Source organism: Neoarius graeffei, chromosome 1 (assembly GCF_027579695.1).
Source record: "Neoarius graeffei isolate fNeoGra1 chromosome 1, fNeoGra1.pri, whole genome shotgun sequence".
NCBI lineage: Eukaryota > Metazoa > Chordata > Actinopteri > Siluriformes > Ariidae > Neoarius > Neoarius graeffei.
In genome coordinates this window covers 122,214,167-122,234,629 of record NC_083569.1, presented here as the reverse complement: position 1 = coordinate 122,234,629, position 20,463 = coordinate 122,214,167, and the positions used below count along the sequence as shown (strand labels likewise).

General features: G+C 43.8%; 1 protein-coding gene across 4 annotated transcripts in view; it reads right to left on the bottom strand.

The window, feature by feature from the left end:
- Positions 1 to 20,463, bottom strand: part of tbc1d14 (TBC1 domain family, member 14) — a 99,260-nt gene that overhangs the window by 54,222 nt on the left and 24,575 nt on the right. For 2 of the 4 annotated variants that reach the window (XM_060916116.1, XM_060916122.1), the window contains 2 exons: positions 18,345 to 18,732; positions 18,083 to 18,146 (listed from right to left, as the gene is read on the bottom strand). In XM_060916116.1, coding sequence (XP_060772099.1) covers positions 18,083 to 18,146; positions 18,345 to 18,732 — 452 coding nt within the window. The other 2 variants (XM_060916136.1, XM_060916128.1) reach the window with 2 other exon arrangements.

Here is a 20,463-nt window from a genome sequence, read left to right as displayed (position 1 = left end):
CAATTGGCAATAGGTCATTAACATGACTGGGTATAAAAAGAGCATCTTGGAGTGGCAGCGGCTCTCAGAAGTAAAGATGGGAAGAGGATCACCAATCCCCCTAATTCTGCGCCGACAAATAGTGGAGCAATATCAGAAAGGAGTTCGACAGTGTAAAATTGCAAAGAGTTTGAACAGATCATCATCTACAGCGCATAATATCATCAAAAGATTCAGAGAATCTGGAAGAATCTCTGTGCGTAAGGGTCAAGGCCGGAAAACCATACTGGGTGCCCGTGATCTTCGGGCCCTTAGACGGCACTGCATCACATACAGGCATGCTTCTGTATTGGAAATCACAAAATGGGCTCAGGAATATTTCCAGAGAACATTATCTGTGAACACAATTCACCGTGCCATCCGCCGTTGCCAGCTAAAACTCTATAGTTCAAAGAAGAAGCCGTATCTAAACATGATCCAGAAGCGCAGATGTCTTCTCTGGGCCAAGGCTCATTTAAAATGGACTGTGGCAAAGTGGAAAACTGTTCTGTGGTCAGACGAATCAAAATTTGAAGTTCTTTATGGAAATCAGGGACGCCGTGTCATTCGGACTAAAGAGGAGAAGGACGACCCAAGTTGTTATCAGCGCTCAGTTCAGAAGCCTGCATCTCTGATGGTATGGGGTTGCATTAGTGCTTACACATCTGGAAAGACACCATCAATGCTGAAAGGTATGTCCAGGTTCTAGAGCAACATATGCTCCCATCCAGATGACGTCTCTTTCAGGGAAGACCTTTCATTTTCCAACATGACAATGCCAAACCACATACTGCAGGGGTGTCAAACCTGATCCATAAAGGGCCGTGTGGCTGCAGGTTTTCATTCCAGCCATGCAGCAGCACCCTGATTTGGCTCATTCAATCAACTGACACACCCACCCTTTAATCAAGGGTGGGTGTGGCTGCAAGTATTTGACTGTGTGAAGACAGTTCAGTTGATTGAATGAGCCAAGTCAGGTGTGCTGCTGCATGGCTGGAATGAAAACCTGCAGCCACACGGCCCTTTATGGATCAGGTTTGACACCCCTGACATACTGCATCAATTACAGCATCATGGCTGCGTAGAAGAAGGGTCCGGGTACTGAACTGGCCAGCCTGCAGTCCAGATCTTTCACCCATAGAAAACATTTGGCGCATCATAAAACGGAAGATACGACAAAAAAGACCTAAGACAGTTGAGCAACTAGAATCCTACATTAGACAAGAATGGGTTAACATTCCTATCCCTAAACTTGAGCAACTTGTCTCCTCAGTCCCCAGACGTTTACAGACTGTTGTAAAGAGAAAAGGGGATGTCTCACAGTGGGAAACATGGCCTTGTCCCAACTTTTTTGAGATGTGTTGTTGTCATGAAATTTAAAATCACCTAATTTTTCTCTTTAAATGATACATTTTCTCAGTTTAAACATTTGATATGTCATCTATGTTCTATTCTGAATAAAATATGGAATTTTGAAACTTCCACATCATTGCATTCCGTTTTTATTTACAATTTGTACTTTGTCCCAACTTTTTTGGAATCGGGGTATTATTATTATTATTATTATATTGCATGAACGATGTTGTGTTTTTTTTTTTCTTTCTTAAAGCATTGTATTTAGAAAACAATGGCAACAAATGTGTCCAACAGTCAGTGACCGGGTGAATAGGGAACGGAGTCAAAGAAGCAACCGAGAGACCATGAGTTATAAATGCGCTTTAATTTGTGCAGAAGATAAAAATAAACCAGTGCATGTAGCTAAAGGTGTATGTTTAACAAAAAGATTTGTGCTGTTACACAGGACATCAAATTGCTTTAAGTAAGATGTCGGTGAAATGAAGCATTCTGCAAAGTAAGGTTAATTCACGGAGAGATGTTTTAATCTGTCGTCCGAGTCTAGGCTGATGATTTACTTTTGATGGCTTGCTTCACCCACTCCACTTCAGGATCCGCACATATGCGATAACCTTTTATCGTCGTAAAACTGCAAAGGAAAGATTTCGGTCAGTGTCGAACTGTGATAATCTAAAATCAAATATTCAAAACTGTATTTGTAATTGTAGAATGAATTTTAAAAAAGAAGAAGAAGCAGGGTGAAAACGTACATGACTCCAGGAACGTGACAGTCGGATCTGGTTTCTTCAAAAGCGACAATGTTTGCTGGGGGTATTGGTCTCTTGAGAAACTCGAAACAGCATAATGATGCTGCATCTGTGTTAAAACATTTCATTATTTGGCAATTTATTTCAGACTAAAGATGAAAATTTAATCAAATTTGATTATCTTACTGATTTATCTAAAATCGTTTTGGGGTTTATAAAGTGATAGACTTCACTTAAAAAAAATCCCAGAAATTATGATTGCAAATATAAATCAGACAGCCAGTGAAAACACACACACACACACACACACACACTATTATCTTCATGTCTGGTGAACATGCGTATTTAAATTTATAACAAAATCCAATAGATAAAACAGAAATGAATTTATGCATGCTAAATTAATTTCTCTTTTAAAAAAAAGTCCAAAATCTTACTCTGTGCCATTGTGAAGGACTGAAGGCAGGAAAGACCCAGCAAAACCAGCAGGAGAGAACAGGAGAACATGGCTGCTGATGGAGATGGTGATCGTTTTGATGTGTAATGAATCAATAATGCAGATATGACTTTGGTCGTGGGCTTATAAGCTGATCAAGAGGAGGAGGAGGAGGAGAGTCGGGTGGGGAGGAGGGCAGTTTGAAGCAAAAGCTCCTCTTAAACTCAGAAAGGAAAGAAAAAAAAAGAAAACAAAACAAAACCACATCTTCCACAACGACCTAAAATGAGAACGAGCTGAGCAGCATTTGAAAGCTCATCAACAATTTCACCTCACACACATGAATAAAATAAAGACAAGAAGACTGTTGGAGACTGTTACACAGTGAATCTAAAGACATTAAAAGAAAAAAAAAAGCAAATTACAACCCCAATTCCAAAAAAGTTGGAACGCTGTGTAAACTGTAAATAAAAACAGAATGTGATAATTTGCAAATCATGGAAACCCTATATTTCATTGAAAATAGTCGAAAGACAACAAATCAAATGTTGAAACTGAGAAATTTCATTGTTTTGTTTTTTAAAATATATGCTCATTTTGAAATTGATGTCAGCAACACATTTCCAGAAAGTTGGGACAGGGGCATGTTTACTACTGTGTTGCATCACCTCTACATTGACCAACTCTCTGTAAACATTTGAGAACTGAGGAGACCTCAGTTCTCAAATGTTTACTATAGTTCTGAAAGAGGAATGTTGTCCCATTCTTGCCTGATTATGCAATTTCAGTTGCTCAACAGTTCAGGGTGTCCTTTGCCATATTTTGTGCTTCATAATGTGCCAGATGTTTTAAATGGGACACAGGTCTGGACTGCAGCAGGTCAGTTTAGCACCCGGACTCTCTTACGACGGAGCCATGCAGTTTTAATATGTGCAGAAAGCGGTTTATCATTGTCTTGCTGAAAGAAGGAAGGCCTCCCCTGAAAAAGATTTTGTTTGGATGGCAGCATGTTGCTCTGAAACGTGTTCATATCATTCAGCATTAATGATGCCTTCCCAGATGTACAAGCTACCCATGTCACATGCACTAATGCCCCCTCATACCATCACGGATGCTGGCTTTTGAACTGTGCACTGATGAGCCGGATGGTCCCTCTCTTCTTGAGCTTGGAAGACGTGGTGTCCATGATTTCCAAAAAGAATTTCTACTTTTGATTGATCAGACCACCACCCACAGAGGTAGCAGTAGGGGTTTGGTGCAGTGTGGATTGGGTGGCAGTCGAAGGCAGGGGCCTCGACGACCTGATCCCCGGACACAGCGGCTGGCTGTTGGGACATGGAATATCACTTCGCTGGGGGAGAAGGAGCCTGAGCTTGTGCGGGAGGTTGAGAGGTACCGGCTAGAGATAGTCGGGCTCACCTCCACGCACAGCTTGGGCTCTGGAACCCAGCTCCTCGAGAGGGGCTGGACTTTCCACTTCTCTGGAGTCGCCCGTGGTGAGCGGCGGCGGGCTGGTGTGGGCTTCCTTATAGCTCCCCAGCTCAGCCGCCATGTGTTGGAGTTTACCCCAGTGAACGAGAGGGTCGCCTGTCTGCGCCTTCGGATTGGGGAGAGGGCTCTTGCTGTTGTTTGTGCCTACGGGCCAAATAGCAGTATAGAGTATCCGGCCTTCTTGGAGTCCCTGGGAGAGGTACTGAGGGGTGCTCAGACTGGGGACTCCATTGTGCTACTGGGGGACTTCAATGCTCACGTGGGCGATGACAGTGACACCTGGAGGGGCGTGGTTGGGAGGAACGGCCTCCCCGATCTGAACCCGAGTGGTGTTTTGTTATTGGACTTCTGTGCTAGTCACAGTTTGTCCATAACGAACACCATGTTCGAGCATAGGGGTGTCCATAAGTGCACGTGGCACCAGGACACCTTAGGTCGGAGGTCGATGATCGACTTTGTAGTCGTGTCATCTGATCTCCGACCCTATGTCTTGGACACTCGGGTGAAGAGAGGGGCTGAGTTGTCAACTGATCACCACCTGGTGGTGAGTTGGATCCGCTGGCGGAGGAGGAAGCTGGACAGACCTGGCAGGCCCAAACGTATGGTGAGGGTCTGCTGGGAACGTCTGGCCGAGCACTCTGTTGGGGAGGTCTTTAACTCCCACCTCCGGGAGAGCTTTTCCCAGCTTCCGAGGGAGGCGGGGGACATTGAGTCTGAGTGGACCATGTTCTCTACCTCCATTGTGGATGCAGCTGTTCGGAGCTGTGGCCGCAAGGTCTCCGGTGCCTGTCATGGCGGCAATCCCCGAACCCGGTGGTGGACACCGGAAGTAAGGGATGCCGTCAAGCTGAAGAAGGAGTCCTATCGGGCCATGTTGACCTCCGGGACTCCTGAGGCAGCCGACGGGTATCGGCAGGCCAGGCGTGCTGCAGCTCGGGCAGTTGCGGAGGCAAAAACTCGGAACTGGGAGGAGTTCGGGGAGGCCATGGAGAAGGACTATCGGTCGGCCTCGAAGAAATTCTGGCAAACCGTCCGGCGCCTCAGGAGGGGGAAGCAGTACTCTGCCAACACTGTTTACAGTGCGGGTGGGGAGCTGTTGACCTCGACTGGGGTCATTGTCGGGCGGTGGAAGGAATACTTTGAGGATCTCCTCAATCCCACCGTCATGTCTTCCACTGAGGAGACTGAGGCTGATGACTCAGAGGTGGACTCGTCCATTACCCAAGCCGAAGTCACTGAGGTGGTTTGCAAGCTCCTCGGTGGCAAGGCACCGGGGGTGGATGAGATCCGCCCTGAGTATCTCAAGTCTCTGGATGTTGTGGGGCTGTCTTGGTTGACACGCCTCTGCAACATCGCGTGGCGGTCGGGGACAGTGCCTCTGGAGTGGCAGACTGGGGTGGTGGTCCCTCTTTTTAAGAAAGGGGACCGGAGAGTGTGCTCCAATTATAGGGGAATCACACTTCTCAGCCTCCCAGGGAAAGTTTACTCCAGGGTACTGGAGAGGAGAATTCGACCAATAGTCGAACCTCGGATCCAGGAGGAACAATGCGGTTTTCGTCCTGGTCGCGGAACACTGGACCAGCTCTATACCCTTCATAGGGTGCTCGAGGGTTCATGGGAGTTTGCCCAACCAGTCCACATGTGCTTTGTGGATCTGGAGAAGGCATTCGACCGTGTCCCCCGTGGTATTCTGTGGGGGGTGCTTCGGGAGTATGGGGTTCGGGGCTCTTTGCTAAGGGCTGTCCGGTCCCTGTACGAACGGAGCAGGAGTCTGGTTCGCATTGCCGGCAGTAAGTCAGACCTGTTCCCAGTGCATGTTGGACTCCGTCAGGGCTGCCCTTTGTCACCGGTTCTGTTCATAATTTTTATGGACAGAATTTCTAGGCGCAGCCAGGGGCTGGAAGGAATCCTGTTTGGGAACCACAGGATTTCATCTCTGCTTTTTGCGGATGATGTTGTCCTGTTGGCTTCTTCAAACCAGGACCTTCAGCATGCACTGGGGCGGTTTGCAGTCGAGTGTGAAGCGGCTGGGATGAGAATCAGCACCTCCAAGTCCGAGGCCATGGTTCTCGACCGGAAAAGGGTGGCTTGCCCTCTCCAGGTTGGTGGAGAAGTCCTGCCTCAAGTGGAGGAGTTTAAGTATCTCAGGATCTTGTTCACGAGTGGGGGAAGGATGGAGCGTGAGATCGACAGGCGGATCGGTGCAGCCTCCGCAGTGATGCGGTCGCTTTACCGGTCCGTCGTGGTGAAGAAGGAGCTGAGCCAAAAGGCGAAGCTCTCAATTTACCGGTCGATCTACGTTCCGACTCTCACCTATGGTCATGAGCTTTGGGTAATGACAGAAAGAACAAGATCGCGGATACAAGCGGCTGAAATGAGTTTCCTTCGCAGGGTGGCTGGGCGCTCCCTTAGAGATAGGGTGAGAAGCACAGTCACTCGGGAGGAGCTCGGAGTAGAGCCGCTGCTCCTCCACATCGAGAGGAACCAGCTGAGGTGGCTCGGGCATCTTTTTCGGATGCCTCCTGGACGCCTCCCTGGGGAGGTGTTCCAGGCATGTCCCCCCAGGAGGAGGCCCCGGGGAAGACCCAGGACACGCTGGAGGGACTATGTCTCTCGGCTGGCCTGGGAACGCCTCGGTGTTCTTCCCGAGGAGCTGGCCGAGGTGTCTGGGGAAAGGGAAGTTTGGGCTTCCATGCTTAGACTGCTGCCTCCGCGACCCGGTCCTGGATAAGCGGAAGAAGACGAGACGAGACGAGACGATTGATCAGACCTCAGAACAGTTTTCCACTTCACCTCAGTCCATCGTAAATGAGCTGAGGCCCAGAGAAGGTGGTGGTGTTTCTGGATATTGAAAACAGAAAAAACATACAGCCTGCAGCTGCTCGACACCCCCCTCATCAGTTGCCAACCAGGGATGAATACCAATACCCACAGCAAACATTGTCACTTATGAAGAAACCAGACCCGACTGTACCCTTCCTGGAGTCATGTATGTTTTCACCCTGCTTCTTCTTCTTCTTCTTCTTCTTTAAAAATTCATTCTACAAATACAGTTTTGAATATTTGATTTTTGATTATCACAGTTCTACATTGACCGAAATCTTTCCTTTGCAGTTTTACGACGAAAAGAGGTTTTCGCATATGTGCGGATCCTGAAGTGGAGTGGGTGAAGCAAGCCATCAAAAGTAAATCATGAGCAGAGACTCAGACGACAGATTACAACATCTCTCCGTGAATTAACCTTACTTTGCAGAATGCTTCATTTCACCGATATCTTACTTAAAGCAATTCGATGTCCTGTGTAACAGCACAAAGCTTTTTGTTAAACATACACCTTTAGCTACATGCACTGGTTTATTTATCTTCTGCACAAATTAAAGCGCATTTATAACTCATGGTCTCTTGGTTGCTTCTTTGACTCCGTTCCCTATTCACCTGGTCACTGACTGTTGGACACATTTGTTGCCATTGTTTTCTAAATACAATGCTTTAAGAAAAAAAAAAACATGGTTCACACAATATTATCATAATAATGATGATACAACCCCGATTCCAAAAAAGTTGGGACAAAGTACAAATTGTAAATAAAAACGGAATGCAATGATGTGGAAGTTTCAAAATTCCATATTTTATTCAGAATAGAACATAGATGACATATCAAATGTTTAAACTGAGAAAATGTATCATTTAAAGAGAAAAATTAGGTGATTTTAAATTTCATGACAACAACACATCTCAAAAAAGTTGGGACAAGGCCATGTTTCCCACTGTGAGACATCCCCTTTTCTCTTTACAACAGTCTGTAAACGTCTGGGGACTGAGGAGACAAGTTGCTCAAGTTTAGGGAGAGGAATGTTAACCCATTCTTGTCTAATGTAGGATTCTAGTTGCTCAACTGTCTTAGGTCTTTTTTGTCGTATCTTCCGTTTTATGATGCGCCAAATGTTTTCTATGGGTGAAAGATCTGGACTGCAGGCTGGCCAGTTCAGTACCCGGACCCTTCTTCTACACAGCCATGATGCTGTAATTGATGCAGTATGTGGTTTGGCATTGTCATGTTGGAAAATGCAAGGTCTTCCCTGAAAGAGACGTCGTCTGGATGGGAGCATATGTTGCTCTAGAACCTGGATATACCTTTCAGCATTGATGGTGTCTTTCCAGATGTGTAAGCTGCCCATGCCACACGCACTAATGCGACCCCATACCATCAGAGATGCAGGCTTCTGAACTGAGCGCTGATAACAACTTGGGTCGTCCTTCTCCTCTTTAGTCCGAATGACACGGCGTCCCTGATTTCCATAAAGAACTTCAAATTTTGATTCGTCTGACCACAGAACAGTTTTCCACTTTGCCACAGTCCATTTTAAATGAGCCTTGGCCCAGAGAAGACGTCTGCGCTTCTGGATCATGTTTAGATACGGCTTCTTCTTTGAACTATAGAGTTTTAGCTGGCAACGGTGGATGGCACGGTGAATTGTGTTCACAGATAATGTTCTCTGGAAATATTCCTGAGCCCATTTTGTGATTTCCAATACAGAAGCATGCCTGTATGTGATGCAGTGCCGTCTAAGGGCCCGAAGATCACGGGCACCCAGTATGGTTTTCCGGCCTTGGACCCTTACGCACAGAGATTCTTCCAGATTCTCTGAATCTTTTGATGATATTATGCACTGTAGATGATGATATGTTCAAACTCTTTGCAATTTTACACTGTCGAACTCCTTTCTGATATTGCTCCACTATTTGTCGGCGCAGAATTAGGGGGATTGGTGATCCTCTTCCCATCTTTACTTCTGAGAGCCGCTGCCACTCCAAGATGCTCTTTTTATACCCAGTCATGTTAATGACCTATTGCCAATTGACCTAATGAGTTGCAATTTGGTCCTCCAGCTGTTCCTTTTTTGTACCTTTAACTTTTCCAGCCTCTTACAGTGGGGCAAAAAAGTATTTAGTCAGTCACCAATTGTGCAAGTTCTCCCACTTAAAAAGATGAGAGAGGCCTGTAATTTTCATCATAGGTATACCTCAACTATGAGAGACGAAATGAGAAAAAAAAAATCCAGAAAATCACATTGTCTGATTTTTAAAGAATTTATTTGCAAATTATGGTGGAAAATAAGTATTTGGTCAATAACAAAAGTTCATCTCAATACTTTGTTATATACCCTTTGTTGGCAATGACAGAGGTCAAATGTTTTCTGTAAGTCTTCACAAGGTTTTCACACACTGTTGCTGGTATTTTGGCCCATTCCTCCATGCAGATCTCCTCTAGAGCAGTGATGTTTTGGGGCTGTCGCTGGGCAACACGGACTTTCAACTCCCTCCAAAGATTTTCTATGGGGTTGAGATCTGGAGACTGGCTAGGCCACTCCAGGACCTTGAAATGCTTCTTACGAAGCCACTCCTTCATTACTCAGGCGGTGTGTTTGGGATCATTGTCATGCTGAAAGACCCAGCCACGTTTCATCTTCAATGCCCTTGCTGATGGAAGGAGGTTTTCACTCAAAATCTCACGATACATGGCCCCATTCATTCTTTCCTTTACACGGATCAGTCATCCTGGTCCCTTTGCAGAAAAACAGCCCCAAAGCATGATGTTTCCACCCCCATGCTTCACAGTAGGTATGGTGTTCTTTGGATGCAACTCAGCATTCTTTCTCCTCCAAACACGACAAGTTGAGTTTTTACCAAAAAGTTCTATTTTGGTTTCATCTGACCATATGACATTCTCCCAATCCTCTTCTGGATCATCCAAATGCTCTCTAGCAAACTTCAGATGGGCCTGGACATGTACTGGCTTAAGCAGGGGGACACGTCTGGCACTGCAGGATTTGAGTCCCTGGCGGCGTAGTGTGTTACTGATGGTAGCCTTTGTTACTTTGGTCCCAGCTCTCTGCAGGTCATTCACTAGGTCCCCCCGTGTGGTTCTGGGATTTTTGCTCACCGTTCTTGTGATCATTTTGACCCCAATTTTGAATTTTGAAACTTCCACATCATTGCATTCCGTTTTTATTTACAATTTGTACTTTGTCCCAACTTTTTTGGAATCGGGGTTGTATTTACACTTCAGAATTATTACGTTGTCGCTTACATTATAGCAACCATACAGCATCGTTCCCTCTCCAGCCTCTTTATTCTCTCTTCAAATTAATAAGACAAAAAAAAAAAAAAAAACACTACAGGAACTGCAAATCCTAAACTCCTGTCCTGAAGATGTCAGAAAACTTAAAGCTCCAGCTTTACCACCGACTGTTACACAGCGCCGACACTGGAGACTCCTTCCAGAAACATCTCTTCTGCTTTAGTTTACTGCTTGGTGTTTATGAGATCTAACACTGAAACATACAAACTCACAAGTTTAACTTTACCCGATAAGACATCGATATGATATATTCTTTTTATGTGTTTTAAATGTACGCTAGTGAGCACTGTTAGCATGTCAATTAGCAAAACTCATCGCCATCTTATAAATCTCATCTCATTATCTCTAGCCGCTTTACCCTGTTCTGCAGGGTCGCAGGCAAGGGTGAAAATGATCTAAAAAAAAACAACACACACATGCTGACAAACTGGAGGAAAAAAAAAAAAATCCCGTGATATATTTCATAACACGTTTCTTATTTTAAATAGAAAATGTGACAAGCTTCGTCTTATACTTGCGTGCGCACACATACATGATCCACACTCTCCATGAACGCGACGGTGCTGATGAGGCATCTAGAGTTCAGTGTTTCGTACCCCATAATCCATCATGGTCACAAGTCCCTCGCTCTCTCGTATACACACACACACGTCTCAGTGTCTCACACACTCAGGACAAAGTGGAGGACGATGACGAGAGGAAAGAGGACAGGACACACCCACACTGACATCATACTGCATCTCTCTCTCGCTCTCTCAGCTTCAGTCGCTCTCTTGATCACTTTGGATCTCTGCCCCTCTCTTTCACCATCGGTCATTCTCCCTATCTGTCTCTCCATCACTGCCCTCTCAGTCCATCTCTCTCTCAGATTCTATTACTCCTTTACTTCCCCGTCTCTTGCTTTTCCTCTATTACTGTCTTCCTCCTTCTCTCAATCCATCTCTTTCTCTCTCGCGCCATTATTCTCACTAACCTTGTTTTCTGTCTCTGTTCCACTCCATTAGTCCCCCAGTTCCCTTTCTCCATCACTGTCTCTCTCGCCCTCCGTCTATCACTCTGCTTCTACAGTCCCTCTCTCGTTCTTTCTCTCTTACTCCATGTCTGCATGTTTTATAGTCGCTCTCTTTCTCTGTGTGGCTCCCATTTCTTTTGCACGCTCCTCAGTCTCCTATTTCACTGCTTTGTCGCTCATCCTTATGCCTTCTCTCTTTCCAGGTTCTCACTTTGTCTCACACACAGCAGGCGCCACAGGCGGAGCCCCTGACTGGCTGAATCACGCTCTCCTGCAAGTGTGTGCGTGTCGGTCGGTGTTATTAGTCAGTATTGCAGTTCTCTGACTCACTCCTTCATCTCCTGCCTTCACTCAGCTGTAATAAATTCGCCAGCAGATATAGGAAGCGTCCCAATCCTGTTGTTAATGCACCCTCATCCACTTCCCCAACACCTTGTAGGGGACATAAACTAAATTTGAACTAGAAAAGCACTCGGAGAGCGCAGACCTCCGCCAAGCAGCTCATTTCACCACATATTGAGACTTACACTACGTTCACACTGCAGGCTGAAGTGACTCAAATCCGATTTTTTCGCCCATATGTGACCTGTATCCGATCTTTTATTGACAATATGAACGACACAGATCCGATTTTTTTCAAATCCGACCCAGGCCGTTTGGATATGTGGTCCTAATTCCGATCCCTATCCGCTCTTTTCATATGCGACTTCAGTCTGAACCGCCAGGTCGCATTCATCCGACTTACACGTCATCAACAAGCCACAAACGTCACTATTCTGCGCTGAAGTAGGCGGCGGGTCTCTCAAAGGGCAATTCCATGTAAATGTCAACCTCACCATGCAAAAATAAAGCAACATGTAATACATCAAAACCACTCCCAGAGATCTCACCTAGGCCTGTATTTTACAGATGTGAATAAGTTGAACCAGTTTGTAACCAACCTAATATGTCACTGTCAGTCTTTCTTTCTTATAATGTAAAACCCAAGCTAAAACCAACTTTGATCATGTACAATTCTATATTATTGCCACAAGCCACAGAAATGTATGCAAAAATCCACAAAAAAGCAAAACAATAGCCATCCTAAATATTATTTAAGAACTTTGATAGTTTTAGCTGATATTTAGAGAGTTTTTCAAAGGGTTATGGTGGTTAAATTGCTGATTTTCTAAACATATGCCATGTCTATTTCAGACGCGTCACATCCATAACGGAATTTCGTCACATCCATAACACTGACTTTTCCTTCCGAAACTCTGCATGAAATACAAAATATTTTAAACAAAGATTTTTTAATATTCACCTTGGACCCCTCTATCAAATGGATATCTCCATTTCGACATTAGGTTTACAATTTCACAGAGTTTGATAAAAATGTACAGTCACCCAAGAAAAGTGATACTTTTTCTGTCACATCCATAACGCATCTTTTATTGGCGTTTTCTGGCATGCCCTAGATGTACTATGGGAATTGTTCTTGTTCTATCACTTCTCCAGTATGGTACAGCCTTAAAATATGCAACACCTGTTTAAATACTGGGAGACAATAAAACATGCACTGGGTCATTTGTTGCCATTTTGAGTTCAAGTGTCACGTCCATAACGCTGGAATTGCTCCAAAAAAAAGTTACAACAACATGGCTTTGATGTTCCTTTGAACGGAGGTTGCAGTCACTACCCCGCAGAACGCCTGAGCCAAAACCCTTGCCCTCTTCCTTCTCAACCTCCTCCTTAACATCAGGCTATTGTGCATGTTCTGGCTCCGTCGCAACAACAACTGCATCATCGGCTGGCTACCGTCATACACAGGAAACTTTAGGTTACTTCCGTAAACACTGGCCATGCTCACTGCGTGACGTCGTCGTATCCTGCAACGCGCATGCGGAACACTTTTAGGTCGCTTTTCGTTCATACTGAGGATCACATACAAGTCGCATATATTTGTTAATGTGAACGACCTCACAAAAAAATCGGATTTCACACACAAAAAAAAATCGCAATTGAGCATTAAGCCTTGCAGTGTGAACGTAGTGTTACACTGAAAATGAGATACCAATTCTCACATACGAGATAGAATGGCGGTTTTCTTCTGGATCTAGCTCCGCAGCTATTGAAGATGCATCAAATCCGTTGACGTACTACTGATTCAGCAGAGTCTTGGCTACAATTTGGTGTTGGTTGCACGTCTGTATCTTCATTTGTTACCTTACAGCGTTAAAAATTCTAACGACCCCCTCATTTTTGTGTGTTCTGGATCATAGTATCCAGAATTTTGTCTGGATCCGGATCAAACTTTGATACTTTATCGAACTCATCAGGGCTCTACGTTAACTTTGAGACATGGTTGCCCATTTGTAGAAATCTGGTTGCCCGAACTCAAAGCATGGTTGGCCAAATATTACATATTTTTTTATTTATTATTCAACCTTCTCAGACGCTGTCTGTATCAACAAGCATTGACACTAGCGCCCCGTGCGAGTAATGCGGTAATGAGTCATGTAGTGAAGGACATACCAATATTCAGTCCCCCAGGATTCCGCGGGCCTTTTTTGTGATTGTTGCGGGCTAAAATGTCTGATGTTGCAGGGTTTTTTCCAAAAAAATTGCAATGAAAGTTGCGGTGTTTTTTAGGTTTTTGTTGCGATTACATTGCAGGAGGAAGTGAAAGTTGCGAGAAATTGTTGCGATTTTCTCTTTTTGTGATTAAAAAAAAACAAAGACACTGAGAAATGGTCCTATAAACAACTTTACCAATATAAAAGATTACCAGGACTACAAAAATGCAGAAAAATAGGCTTTACTTATCCAAATGCTCCTGTTGGTTCAAAAGTTAAAGTGCAGAGAACCTCACAGCACAACATGAAGTTACCTTAAAATATAATATAAATGCCTCAGCTTTCATGGAAGAAAAAAAAACTATTAATACTAGTACTGTGTGCAGGCAGTCTCTCCTGAAGACTAAATTAAACAATAATTATAAACTAATAAAATAAATGGCTCAGGCTTCATAGAAGAAAAAAAGCATTTTGAACAGAATCTCACAGTATGATGCTGAAGCTGCCTAAACAATGGAAAATAAAATACCATTTTGGCAAAAATATTGGCATCCATTAATTTCTTGTATTAAGTAAAAAATAATGTAAAGTGCACACAGTCCTTCACTGTAAACATAACACACTTTCAGTAACAGAATTTAAGCCTACATAAACACTGACTCGCACATGCAGTGTTGCCAGATACTGCTGACGTTTTCCAGCCCAAAATATGTTCAAAACCTGGCAAAATGCACTTAAAACCGCCCAATCTGGCAACACTGAGCACATGCTGCTTCTCTTGAACGTATACACGGAAGTAAGGCGGAAGGTAGTTTGTCGACGCCACCTCAAAACGACGCCAACGATTGGTCAAATTTGCGGGAAAGTTGCGGTGATTGGATATAATTGCAACACCGCCCTGAATTCGCAGGGATTGGTTGATTTGCGTTGAAGTTGCAAAACGCAACATCGCGAAATCCTGGAGGGTCTGATTAGAACACTGAATATGCACTACGTGATAATTATTAGCAATGGGAAACTGCATTGCGAGCCCGCGATGTGCAAATGTGAATTCCGCTAGTTGCTGAACATCCCGTAATGATAACATGGACGCGGTCTTTCCGAGTCAAACAATCGCAAATCGTGATGGAATTTCATCATAATATGAATGAATAAACATCGTTTTTCACGCAAGTTGACATATTTGGGTAGTTGCCCGATCGTGAGTCTCTGGTTGTCCGAATCTATTGAATGGTTGCCCTGGGCAATCGGGCTACTGTTGATGTCCCTGCTCATGGAGATCCTTTTGTGTATTTCTTTTACCAAACACTCTGGTCATTTGTTATGGAGTTATATGCAAAAATTCCAAAAATGGGCCTCTCTCGCAATGATAAAGAATCCTTTAAAAAAAATCCGGGATCCAGAAGGTGATCTGGATCACTGGCAAAATTTAATGGATTGTTACTTGTGCCCAGTCACACCTCTGGGGAAAAAAAAAAAAAAAAATTTCAGAGCAATCCGTTCATAACTTTTTCCGTAATGTTGCTAACAGACAAACCAACCAACAAACAAACCAACGCTACCGAAAACAAAACTTCCAAACTGTCCATCGTTCAGTTCTTACTGAACCTTGATGTGGATTTGAACATCAAACGTTAAATAGAAGGATTTTTTTTTTATCCTTACTTTTTCATCCCGCATCATTATTCTCATCCCTGGGACCTTCCAAACCACAGTTACACCCATCACTGTAGAACACAGGTCTATTGTCTTGCGTCTATACACGCGTGTGTGTGTGGGCGTCGAGTCGAGTGCACGACTGGTCTGTGGAGAAGTCGCGCAGGACGACACAACACCAACATCAGCGCTTACTCCGAGCTTCACCACAGTGCTGACGAGTGAGGAGTTCTGGATTCTGATTGGTCAGGAGCTGTTGATTAAATTTTCTAGAACAGCAGCTCAGCTGCAAAATCACAGGTTCTAATATACACTACCGTTCAAAAGTTTGGGGTCACTTTGAAATGTCCTTATTTTTGAAAGAAAAGCACTGTTCTTTTCAATGAAGATCACTTTAAACTAATCAGAAATCCACTCTATACATTGCTAATGTGGTAAATGACTATTCTAGCTGCAAATGTCTGGTTTTTGGTGCAATATCTCCATAGGTGTATAGAGGCCCATTTCCAGCAACTCTCACTCCAGTGTTCTAATGGTACAATGTGTTTGCTCATTGCCTCAGAAGCAAGGGTCGACCGATACATCGGGCCGATATTTGCGTTTTTTAAGTGTATCGGCATCGGCCGATTCGCATGTGGTTTGGCTGATCCGTGCACCCCCCCGCGCATCATTTACAGACCGGCATCCAAGCCTTGGATTCCAAGGCCAGCTCTGTGTTGCCAGAAGACCCGCGATGCACGCTGTCGCGTCACCCCTCCCCCTCTGATAGTGAAGTGCACAGCCCCGAAAGCTACAGCCACGGTAAGTTTTAAACTTTCAGAGCCTCTAATGCTTTTAAAATATTGTTTGAAACCACCAAATTTTATGTTCTCTTTATTACATGTGCCTGGAAGTTTATTAAGTTAAGTTATTGAGTGGGTCGGAAAAAAAACGGAAATCTGACGTGCGCATTTAATGCTCTACCCGCCAAAGTTGCCGAATTGTGCCAGCTCGTGGTATTGAAAAAAGTAAGCCATCACGTTGAATAGAGTGAAAAATCTTGCTTAAACCCCTTTCCACTGGGTGGCAGACACGTTGAACTTCAGGCCTTTCTTAGAATTAGGACACCTCTTTGTACTTATTCGTCGACTATTCCCCTCCCAGGGCCGCATAGATGGCTCTGTTCCCTCCTTTAAGACTACATGCGGAAGTGGTGTCGCCCCGTCATTATTGGAACATAGAGCAGAACCGATGTATTGAGATTGTGCAAACAATTACACAGAATAAACACCCAAATACACTCCATAAGTAACTTGCCATGTTAGTTTATGTGTAATAACGGTATACTGTTCCCTCAAGGTGCGTAGGAATTTGTAATATCCCCCCGTCGTGTGTAGGGATTTATAAATAATATCCCTCGTCGTTTTGACAGTTTAATATGTATTAATTTTGAAGTGAATATAATACTGTATTAAGCAGACACTTGAACAATTAGTTGCTCAATGTGCTTCAGACATAATGGTTATTTTCCTATTATTCATGTTATGGTGTGATGAAAGGGTATAAGTATAATATATAATTTTTAAAAAAAAATTTTATAGTATATAATTAAAAAAAAAATTTTTAAACATTTTTTACCCATATTGGTCCAAAATATTGGCTTAAGAAAATCGGCAGTACATATCGGCCATCGGCCAATGGTGATGAGAAAAAAATCGGTATCGGCATCGGCCATTAAAAAACCCGTATCGGTCGACCCTTGCTCAGAAGGCTAATGGATGATTAGAAAACCCTTGTACAATCATGTTAGCACAGCTGAAAACAGTTGAGCTCTTTAGAGAAGCTATAAAACTGACCTTCCTTTGAGCAGATTGAGTTTCTGGAGCATCACATTAATTTGTGGGGTCGATTAAATGCTCAAAACGGCCAGAAAAATGTCTCGACTATATTTTCTATTCATTTTACAACTTATGGTGGGAAATAAAAGTGTGACTTTTCATGGGAAACACAAAATTGTCTGGGTGACCCCAAACTTTTGAACGGTAGTGTAAACCGTATCATTTCTATAGCAACAGCTCACGCACAGAGACTTCACTAGTCTTAAACCGATTGCAAAGCAGCTGTAAGGAGTGTCCAGTGTCAGCGCTTTGTAACAGTCCGAGGTGAAGCAAGAAGTTCTCGTTGAGGAGTTTACGCTTCTTTGTGGTTTCTCGGTAGCATGACACGAAGCCATGGTTTGTTTTTTTTCATCTTATTAACTTCAAGAATTACCATGTTTTTGTTCTTTCATGAATAAAAATTGTAATCAATGTCAAACTTCTGTAGTATAAGTGGAATAAAACACTTGGGGATGTGCTATAGGAAAATAAATCAACTTGAGAGAGAATGTCCCCCCCGATATCTGACAGTTAGGATCGTTTCACAGCTGATCTCCAGACTTCATTCTTGTCTCGGAGCTTCGTCAGTTTTATTTGAAGGAACACACACACACTTCACCAGCATTCTCAACTTTTCATTCCAGCCAATCAGAAGCCACGCCTCATTTCAACCCATTTATTAACAGATCCACCTCGCTCTATAAACTTGTAGGCATGGTAACTTTCCAGAACGGAAACCTGGAACCACACCCACATCCCGATACGCTTCACTGGAGACCATGAAGGACATTTTCCATGATAGAGAGAGTCCTACCTTTGAGACTCTTTGGGTCTGTGTCTGTGAATCTCTCCCAAACACCTTCTTTGAGAACAGACTCCTGCAGGAAAAAAAAAAATAAAGTGAACAGGGGGCGTGTCCCATCCTGAGAATTTATTAGCATGCATTAATTTTTGCCTAATTGTTTTAAACACTAAGATTTTTGTCTGTCATTTTTTTCCGAAACCGGATTAACAGAATTCTGGATATTATGATGTATCGTGTAACTGATCATCAGCACTCGCACACAAATGTGTACCTGTTGAGGAAGTTCACAATCGGAGACTCTTTCTTCACCGCGGCCTTGTCGTCATGCTGTGGTGGGTGGTCTCTGTGGACAATATTTATGGGCGGGGTTTGGGGGAACTGCGAGAAGTCACTAAAATCATGAAAATCCACAACGGCACTCGAGTCCGACGTTACCACAAAGTCACCGGCGACGTCATCGTTGCCGAGCGACAGCGTGGCCGAGAGGTCCGTGCTCAGACTGGATGCGCTGCACACAGAGGTGGAGTCTCGGTAGCTCAAAGCTCCACCCCTGACCTGGCTCGAAGCTCCGCCCTCATCTAGCGTCTCTAGCTTCAGTGTGGCCGGAGCGTCTTGGGGTCTCAGACTTAACGGCTCGGTGCTGTGCGATTCTTCTGGCACTGTGAACACAAAACGAGTCACTTTATACCAAAATGCTGAGAGAGACTTTAAATAATCTGCGACTATTGGGATAAATCACAAATAAAATCAAGGACACCTATGGTTTTTAGGTCAAAAATAGGTTTGTACATTTCAGGCTTTTAGACTTATCCAGTGCCAATAGCAGGGGCTTCAAAGTTTGGGAAAATAGCAGGGTACAAATAATTTACAGCAGGGTGCAAAATGGTAAAATGTCTGCCAGCGGGAGGGAGGGAGGGACGGACGGACGGACGGGCGGGCGGACGGACTTTTCATGGGGCAGGATGGTTTGGAACAGGCCATCTAAAATTGGGATAACATTTACCCGGGACGGGTATTTGAGGCGGGTCGTCTAGCTTAAGCTTGATTAGTGTTGTTACGCACGCCAGTGTTTCCCACAGAAATTTTGGAGACTATGGGGGAGGCGCGGGGGTTGTTTAAAATTGAGTGATATGTTAAATATTAAGTTATTACTGAAAAACTATTGATTAAAAAAACAGACACTGAGAAATGGTCCTATAAACAACTTTACCAATATAAAAGATTACCAGGACTACAAAAATGCAGAAAAATAGGCTTTACTTATCCAAATGCACCTGTTGGTTCAAAAGTTAAAGTGCAGAGAACCTCACAGCACAACATGAAGTTACCTTAAAATATAATATAAATGCCTCAGCTTTCATGTAAGAAAAAAAAAACTATTAATACTAGTACTGTGTGCAGGCAGTCTCTCCTGAAGACTAAATTAAACAAGAATTATAAACTAATAAAATAAATGGCTCAGGCTTCATAGAAGAAAAAAAACAATTTGAACAGAATCTCACAGTATGATGCTGAAGCTGCCTAAACAATGGAAAATAAAATACCATTTTGGCAAAAACGTTGGCATCCATTAATTTCTTGTATTAAGTAAAAAAATATGTTGCCAGATTCTGCTGACGTTTTCCAGCCCAAAATATGTTCAAAACCCGCCAAAATGCACTTAAAACCACCCAAATTGGGCGGGAAAATGCGCAATCTGGCAACACAGGCGGCAGTAATGGCTGCACTCGTGTCGAGGATGTAAACACAGTTGACGCGGCAACAGACATACATGACATAGTGGATGTAATTTACGTTCACAACTTTTTTTGCTGTCAGAAATATTTAATATTAAATTTTGTGACTCGACTGACAATAGCCGGTGGCATAACAAGCCACAGACGGCGATTTGCCGCCGGTGACCGGCTACTTTTGAGACCGCTGTAATAGGGGGAGGAAAAAAAAAGTACCAAAATAATAAGTTGAATTTATATAGCGCCCTTCACAAACCCAAGGATGCTTTACACAGGAGTTACACACCAAAAACCCCACCCACCCACACTAGGAAGAGTAGTGTGAGGTAAAGAGGAACATTTTCAGGTTGGCTTTGAAGGAAGAGAGAGTGGAACAGTCACGAAGCGATTGTGGTAACAAGTTCCAAAGTTTAGGAGCAGCAACACTGAATGATCTGCCACCCAGATCATGCCAGTTTAAAATGTGGGACAGTCAGAAGTCCACAGACAGAAGATCTGAGGGAGCGGGAGGGACAGTACAAATGAATTAGCTCACAGAGATAGGAAGGGGTGAGACCATGAAGAGCTTTATAAAGTTAGTCGCAGGATTTTGTATTTAATCCGAGAGATAGCTGGCAACCAATGCAGTTGCTGTAAAACAGGAGTGATGTGAGCAGT